General features: G+C 38.2%; 1 protein-coding gene across 8 annotated transcripts in view; it reads left to right on the top strand.

Moving 5' to 3' along the window:
- The window catches only part of Cpeb2 (cytoplasmic polyadenylation element binding protein 2), a 54200-nt gene extending 47842 nt beyond the window's left edge, over nt 1–6358 (top strand). For all 8 annotated transcript variants that reach the window (XM_031342112.1, XM_031342114.1, XM_031342116.1 and 5 more), the window contains 2 exons: nt 575–756; nt 2357–6358. In XM_031342112.1, the coding sequence (XP_031197972.1) occupies nt 575–756; nt 2357–2584 (410 nt within the window). In that variant the 3' untranslated portion in view covers nt 2585–6358. The remainder of the gene's footprint in view (nt 1–574; nt 757–2356) is intronic.
- The last annotated feature ends 2775 nt before the right edge of the window (nt 6359–9133 follow it).

A 9133-nucleotide genomic window follows, 5' to 3' on the forward strand; every position in this document is an offset into this window, starting at 1 on the left:
TAAGGTTGTACAGATATGAGGACAGTCTGGCTACAGATCAGCCACCTATCGCTCATCAGAATGATTAAGCTAGTCTGGCCTCCCTCACCGGGCTGTGTGTCCCATCTCTGCATGGCCTGTCAAGAGAGGACAGGATTTTCTTGTAGAAGAGGACTGTTCTTAAGGAAAAAGAGACCCGTGCAGATAGAAATGAGTGTGAAAGAAAAGCTACACTGTAGAAGGTTAGGGAGGCAAAGCTGTGCCCTTCTAGAAAGAAAGTGAATGACATAGATGTGCAGAGAAAAGAGTTGGGTTTTAAAAGAAGAGCACAACACTTTCTACGACAGAGTATAAGATAGTGCAGATGGTGGTAATGAATCTAACTTTACAGTAAGCAAGTGGTTTGGAGGGTCATTGTTTTGGTTTGGTTTTTAAGGTTAAGAATATAACTCAGTGATAGAATGCCTGCTGGCACGTGCAAAACTATGGCTCCCAGGCTCCCTCCTAACAGCTGCTTTGCGTTAGTATTCTCTTGATTTTTAGTTGTTGATTTACTGTCTTCTCACCTTTAATGTGAACGTTTTTCCTTTTGAAGTGGAACTTGCTATGATCATGGATCGGCTGTATGGTGGTGTGTGTTACGCAGGAATCGATACAGATCCAGAACTAAAATACCCAAAAGGTGCTGGGCGAGTTGCTTTCTCCAATCAGCAGAGCTACATTGCTGCCATCAGTGCTCGATTTGTTCAGCTTCAGCATGGTGACATTGATAAACGCGTAAGTTGCACCGGGGAAGTCACCTGTGCCTTACTTATTACTTAGTAGGTGCTTTCACCATAAGGAGTTAATAACACGGCTCAAACACTTTTAGCTCCTTTGTCTCCTAGTGTTATAGCTGTGAAATGTAAATTCTTGGTGAACTTTAAAGGCAGTACATAAAAATGTAGATGTGATTCTAAAGCCATGTCAAACTTTTTTATCAGCAAGTAAGTTCCAACTACCTGCTTAGATGTAGAGGCAATTTATACAAGCTTGTGCCCAAGACAAAGTGCTTGGGACCAAGCCATGTGTCTGCCATAAGCTCAGGCAAACAGCTCTCTCTGTGCCACTTTTCCAAACTTATACCATGGGAAGGAGTGCAGGTTAGTCTTTGGGGTAAGGACTTCAAATGTCCACAGGTGCTTAGAGAAATTGGTCCATGGGAAATGCTGGTGAAGATCTAGTTTTCATTTATAAAAAGTAAAATTCAGACACTATATTTCTGTAAATCATTTAACCCAAAATTGAAAACATTAGTCCATTAGTAACATAGATTGGGTCATCTGAGTAACAGCTTTGAGAAGTCTTGTGAACAATAGCTGAAAGGCTGTGCTACTGAATAACTGAACACTGGACATTTAAAACAGGGAAACAAGCTACTAATTTATGTACCTGTTTCACGCTAAAATCTGTGAATCATATGTAACTATTCTAAAACACTGACACCATCCAGTCAGCCAGAGCCAACAGCCTAGGAGGTTCGTTCATAAAGTTCGAAGACTACTAGGCTGCTGCAGCTGAAAGCACCTGACACTGCTTCCTAGGGCCATCCCAGGTCTTCCTTCGTCCATGTGGAGTTTAACCCTCCCAACCCAACGGTCTATCATTCTCAGTTGGAAGATGTTGAAGGAGGTCAACAGACTCTGTTGTCTAGAGCCAAGTCAAATCAGACATTTGCTGAGTCAGTCCTTCACAGTGAGGTTTTATTCCTTAAGAGTATAAAGAAGGCTGGATTTGTCCTGAATCACATTAAGCACAGCTCTGGCTTGTTTGCAGCCATTATTGCAAGCAAGGTGCAGCTGTAACCTGCAGTGAAGAGGCTGGCTGTAGTCCTAGGCTGTTGAGTTTCACCAGCTTACAGATGATCCTGGAGTAAAGGAAAAATGTGAGAAGAAATTAGTCTTTCATAATGAGCTGATAATCCCTTATGAGTTTTTCTCACAATTTGAAAATATTAATGCTAGTATACAGGTGTTTCAAAGATGTTACAAAAGTGAGAGAAGAATGTCTTAAATCTTTAAAGTAACTTTTCTCTTTGGAAAATATAGTAAAATAGCACTTGGCGACCCCTGAAGGAAACATGTTGAAGTAAATGTTTAACCACTCAAGCTCACACCAGTGCTTTAATACTAAACATGAAACCTGATACACTATGTAATCAGCACAGGGGCCAACTAGCTTGCAGTTAGCCTCATGCCTGAGCACAAGACACTGCTTACTGTCACTTCTTTCTCTAGAACACTATAAAGTTACTCTAAATCTTTACTTCTGAAGCAGACTCCACAGAGGGTTGTTTTTTGTTATTTGTTTTTTTTTTTTTTATCTTGTCTGTTTCTAGGTGGAGGTGAAGCCATATGTGCTAGATGACCAGATGTGTGATGAATGCCAGGGTGCACGCTGCGGTGGGAAATTTGCCCCCTTTTTCTGTGCCAATGTCACCTGCCTGCAGTATTACTGTGAGTTTTGTTGGGCAAATATCCACTCTCGTGCAGGCCGCGAGTTCCATAAGCCATTGGTGAAGGAAGGTGCTGATCGCCCACGCCAGATCCACTTCCGCTGGAACTAAGTATAGCAAACTGGCCTCCGTCTAGCAAAGAAGGAAAGGGTGCATGTGGCTTACTGTGCTGAAGACACCGACGTGCAGAAGAAATAAGTGCATTCTTCTGCTTCTCACCCAGCTCTCGATACATGCATCGTTATCAGCAGCCAAAACACTACAAGCCTCTTGTTTTTCACCAAAACCCTACATCTCAGGCTTACTAATTTTTGTGATATTTTCATGTTAAAATAAAATGTTTTTTTGTATTTTCTCCAAGTTATTTTTATATGTAAAGTTAAAATTAGATATGAGAATGTTTTGCGTAGGGGCACACAGTCTGCTGCTATCTAGTGGGTGAAGCGTGCACTTATTTCTTAACATGGGTTTTTAACTTCAAGATCTGCCCCAGTACTTTACCAAAGGTAGCAAAATAATAGTGAAGATGGAATATGTCTGCTACAAATGCTTATTTTTATTGTTGCTGTTTTCAGTGTGTACATAAACTAAAAATTAGGGTTGATTTTGTTGCTCTCCATTTTGACTTGCAAGAAATAATACCTCAAGATAATCTGATTTATTAGCTATTTTTAAACATTTTTAATCACAAGCTGTATTAGCTTTGCTGCTATATAGGTGTTATGTGTAAATGTCACCTATTAATACGGGATTGAAAACGTTAGAGACACACTGCATTGCGGATGAAATGCAGGCAGCACAATATGGCCAGAACTGCCATAGTTTAGAATGTGAAACAATGCATGTTTACTTACCTGTGTCCACCATATGCATGCACTCGGACATTAACTAACGAGGTGAGGTATTGCAGATGTTCAAAAAGCTCTCTTGAATCTAGGTAGCATGAACAAATTAGAAAATTTGTTTCTTTACAAAAAAGCAAACTTGCATGCATTATTGTGACTTCAAGTTAAAAATGTTGTCCTACATGTGTACAATATGCAAATTAGTTTTAGATTAGAGAGTGCAGCCATTTTGTGATCTGGTCAGTAGTGGAATTCGATTTTATGCAGACTGGATGTAATATTTGTAATCCCTGTGCAATTTTGTGATGTGCGGTTCTAATTCATGTGCAGTGATATAGTATAGATAAAAGATTGAATAAAAGAAAAACACAGGAATTTTAAAGAACGTTGATTTTAGCCCCTTTGATAGTTCATGGTTAAGACATCCTTTAAAAACCAAAGATGGCCAGCACACTGCTAACCAGTCACCGAATGTGAGACCCATGAAAAGCCCACACTTCAAAAGAGGCTTTTATAGAAGAACACAGAACTTTAGTGAAGTCAAAATGGAGATGGGAAAATATAACAGATGGCTAGTTGCATAAAATTTACCTTTAAGACAATGGTGAAATCTGGCTTAAATTTGCTTACATGTTTGTCCTATGTATATGGGGTCTTCTGTCTAAACTGGGGTCACTGTTGCATGGAGCATTGTTATTCTTAATGGTTAAGAATTGCTTTTTTAAAACTTTGATGAAGGAATTTCAGTAATGACTTTGCTTGCATTTTTTTCTTTTTTCTTTATTGAGGGAGTTGCGTGGAAACATGCACGGTTCTGACCTAGAACATCGTTTGTTCGTGGTGGTTTTCCTCTGTAGAGCATCCTAACAGCAGCTAGCCGCTGTGGTAATAATGTAGGAGTTACCCTGCAGTCTAAGCAAAGCACCCCACATGGTAAATGTTGTTTTTTGTTGTTGTTGTTTTTTATTTTTTTAATGCAGAACTAAGATTTTTGACTCTAAAGAGAGAAAATTGCAAGGGTGTGGCCCGTGCAGCAAACCCTTGGGACAATCCTTCACATGAGCAAAGTGCTGATCTCAACACTGGTTGTCGATGGTATGCTTTTTTGTACTGTAAAAATGCGTGGTTCATGTCTCACTCTGCTGTTTTATTGTGGTTGTGGCTCAAGTTTTTAGTGTTTGACGTTGATGCTGTTTTCAGAGGAGCTCTTTACTAATTTATTTGTCCGTATCCCAACGTGTTCCTCCCTGTGACCCTCCAGAGTTTCTGGAGCATTCTTTTTACCCTCGCCCTGCCAGACCGTGATCCATTTTGACATTTGTTATGCACTATTTTTATATCTCTGTGAGAGATTTTTCCAACAGTCAGCTATTTTATGGCACACTTTTTTTGACTGATGACATCTCCTTTGCTATACCTCAATTTTTGGAATTTAGAAAAGAAATCAGTAGTTTTGCAGTGTTAATTATTTAGATATTTAATTTCGCAGATTTTTAAACTTTATTTTCATAATTTCTGCTTAATGTTTAAAATTGAAGAGCCTTTTCATGTATTAAATAATGAACTCTAAAATAAATTATATGATAAAATAATTGGAGATGCTGAAAATCATTTTCCCTTCGAAAATGGAAGTAAATATTTGAAATGAAGGGAAATGCAAGAGAAACACCTTCTCCTCCCAGGGCGAATGTGACAGAAATGCTGGTTTGTGTCTCCTTCGTTCCTGTTAGGACAAAGCTCATGGTCTAATACTGTGTCCCCCCCTGCCTCTCCCTTACCTCTGATTTGTTTCATTTTCTGTTTGTTTGGGGATTATTTTTCCTTTTATGTACTACATTCTTATTTTCTAACTGTTAAACACTGTATTTGAGTTTTTTTTAATTTACAGATCATATTTATTTTACTATTTTTGTAGAAAATTATTAATTTTGATTGTATTTTTGTATTTTCAAAGCTTCTTCATTTGTGTTCCCTAAATGTTCATATTGCTGCCCAAAAGTATGAATGACTGTGGAGGAAAAAGTACTTTAAAAATCCACACTTTTTGTTAAGAAGGAAACATTTAGCATTTATATATTTGTGTATGGAAAACACTTGATATTTTATCCCTGTTGCATCTGGCTGCACGAGCCTCTCCTCAAAGATGCCACAGAACTTGAATATAACACATTTTGGAAGGCTGACTAACCTCGATTCTGTGTTGTGATGTGCAATACTGTTTCTAATGTTTGTATAAAGATACAGTGTAAACCTTTTTAATGCAAATTTATTTTTTTCATTGCATATTTTGCAGACTTTATCCACAGTGTCATTTTTTACTGTCAGAAAAGATGCCCCTTTTGTCATTGCAACTATTTTTTAAACCCAGAAATCTTTGTACTGATGTAAATGATTGTAGTTATTTTGGATAGTGTTTTGCTAACAAAAGGAGAGACTTTTTTCATGCATATTTCTATTTTGTTTTTTTGGGTTTTATTTTATTTTAATAGTAGTAAAATACTTGGAATAATTTTTCATATTCTTGTCATTAATATTATTTTGTATTTTTATGTGAAAAAATATAATTTTATGACACTAATTGCTAAAGTTTATTTTATGTTGAATTATTTTTGGAGCTGAAATCTTTGTAATATTAAAGCAACTAGTTTCTAATTCCCAGTTTCTGTATAGAATCGCACAAGTGGTTTATGGAGTGTTTGGATTGTAACTATAAATGGTTCTTTGATATGCAAATTAATATTTTAGTTGATTTTATTTTATATTCCTAATGGGGTGTTAAAGCCGTTTTTTATTTTTTTCTAAATAAAAAGAGAACCCATGCTTTTATGGACACTAGGTAAAACGCCTTCAGCTTAAAATTTTTGTTAAATAATTTAGTTTATTTTATTGTTATCTTCCAGGTGTCTAAATCTCCAGTCTGTCTGTTGTACTGGTAATTTAACTCTGTAATGGAATAGTTTGCTGCCAACTATTTATATTAAGTAATTTTTAAATATTTGTAATATTGTTGACTGACTAATAAACTATTAAGTTATTGGCATAGCTGTGAAATCTTATTCTACAATTCACACCCTTCATACTGTCAGGAGCAGTGAAATTGTAGTTTTCTCAGAGGCATCGATATCTTAAGAAAGCTCAGGCCACTCCACAGTGTAGTGTGTGGGTGGGAGCCACTCCAGGAACCTAGCTATGCAGGGTTCCTCAATATTTCAGCCTGGAAGCCCCTTTATATCCATGCCCCTTCCTGCACATAGCCCCCACACACCTTAGACATCTCTCACAGTACCCATGAAGTGTTACCTTATTGGACTTGATGCTGTACTCCAAAAATGACTAAGTCAAGGATTGCTAGCTAGTGCAGACTTTGAGAGTACAGATGCTGTTCAGGGGACTCCACTGTGGTTTGCAACACCAAGTTGGGCAGCTAAAAAACTGCCAATTGGGCCAATGGCATACACATGTCCGTGCAAGCTGACATATAAGTAGTAAGCCTTTAAAATTGAAGCTAATCAGGTCTAGTGACAGTGCTTTAGATTCACAGTGCTAGCACCCAGTTGTCACTTTCTCCGTGTTCTCTGCACATCCCATGGGTTCTTCAGTGCTCTGTGTAGAGGAGGAACAAGGAAGAGACACAGACTGAGCAACCCGAGGCCTGGTTCCCTTATCGTAAAGTTGAAATTCCATCATGAAGCCAACGTAAGATTCTGGGATAAGGGAAAGGAAGAATTATTAGTTTTTTATTAGAAAGTGTGAACTGTAACCCATCATAGTAAATTAGTGCTTGTTTAAAGCATATAGGCTCCCAGAGAGAATTATAGGTATTTGAAAATAAAAGTCTATATTTTCAAGGCATCTACGCCATGCCTCCCACCAAGGCTCAGGGATATCACAGAAGAGGGAACAGTGAGACTCTAAGTGGGACTAAGAGGTGACTCAGTGGTTTAGAGAACTTGGCTGGGCTTTCAGAGCACCCGGGTTTGGTTTCCAGTAACTATATTGGGCAGCTCACAACTCTCTGGCTGTCAACTACCATTTTAGGGGATCCTATGTTTAATTGATTCTGCAGGCACCTAAACACATGTGAAATACACACACAGATACACAGAACATGAATAAAAATGAAAACACATTTTAAAAATGACTATAGAAGCTGGGAGTTGAGAGAACTGAGGAGAAACTGTCTTTAGTACAGAATGGGACCATTATCCTTATAAACTCATAGGAGAAGCTGTTGCAGGCTTCTCCTAGGAAAATCAAGGGAGCCAGTTGGGAGGGGAATGGGGAGAGATCCAGGATGAAGTGGAGGGAGGGTATGGGATGAATATGATCCAAAATACATGGATAAATATTCAAAAATAGTGCTAAGTTCAAAAAGTAAAATTTGGACTGGGAGAATTGACTCTGGTTAAGAGCACTGGGTCTGCTCGACCAGAAGACCCACATTCCATCCTTAGCATGGTAGCTCACACTCCTTTGTAACTCTGGGTATGGGGTCATCATCCTCTTCTGGCTTCCAAAGTCAGTAGGCATGCAATAGATGCCTAGATGTATATGCATACAATACATCCATACATATAAATTCTTTTAAAACTATTTTTAGGAAGTAAAACAAATTTTCTCATATTCTATAATATGAACAAAGCTCCCTAAATGGGGTTAGTCAACATCATCACCACCATCGCACATAGCCTCCCAAAGAAATTGTGGATTGTACTCAGCTCTGTCTCAGCACAGGGTACTAATTGTTATATTGGAAATTTTACTAAATTTAAAGGTGCTTATCTGCATTCTGACCTATTTTAAATTATAGCAAAAAATTTACATTGTCTTGGCTTCTCTGGTGATAACACATCATTTAACTTGCCAAGCTATTCTTTCACTTAACAAAAGAATAAAGGACTTTTGTTTGTTTGTTTGTTTTCCTTTTTCTTTTTGCAACAGTCCCCTAAACCAGGCTGGCCTACAAATCAACCTTCAGAGAGCTGCAATTCCAAGCATAAGCCACCACACTCAGCTGCAAAAGAATAAATTTTAGATTCAACCTCAACACTGGACACTGACACTAGGCCCCTTTCATTGCCCTCTGTATAGATGTAATGTCAGTTCAGTTCGAACACAATATACTACAGAAGATAAAAACAGGCTAGCAAATAGGATTGTTGGGGGAAAGCTGCCGCTATAATAATTTTTTCATGTAACAACTTGACTTCATTTAGAATTTCTTATGGAAGATAATATGTTTTAAATGTCTGCATTATTTTAGAAAATAGAGTTTGGGGCAGGCAAGATGGGTCAGTGGATAAAGTACCTGCTGCATAAGCATCAAGACATAAGCTTGGATCTTTATGACCTACACAGAAAGCCAGCCATGATGGCAGGCATCCGTAACCATGGTACTGTGGGGACTGCTGTGAATGGAAATAGAGAGGATCTCTGGAGCTTACTGGCCAGAAAAGCTAGTCATTCCATCTGAGGTCTGGGCTCATGGGAAATATTACCAAAATATTATTAGCTGGAGACACCTGAGATTGACCTCTGGCCTACAAGTATTCATGAACACATCTACATGACCATGTAACACAGAGAGAGGGAGAAAGGAAGAATGAGAGAAGTGTAACAACAAAAAACTTTCTAAAAGAATCATGATACTAGAAAGATGACTTAGCAATTAAAAACTTCCAGAAGACAAGAAGAGTTCAGTTCTCAGTACCCATGTCAGGTAGGTCAAAACTGTAACTCCAGGGGATAATATGTAACACTGTCTTCCTGCATCCCCTCTCCCCCCACACCTGTGTGTGTGTGTGTGTGTGTGTGT

Source organism: Mastomys coucha, unplaced genomic scaffold, assembly GCF_008632895.1.
Source record: "Mastomys coucha isolate ucsf_1 unplaced genomic scaffold, UCSF_Mcou_1 pScaffold22, whole genome shotgun sequence".
Classification (NCBI taxonomy): Eukaryota; Metazoa; Chordata; class Mammalia; order Rodentia; family Muridae; genus Mastomys; species Mastomys coucha.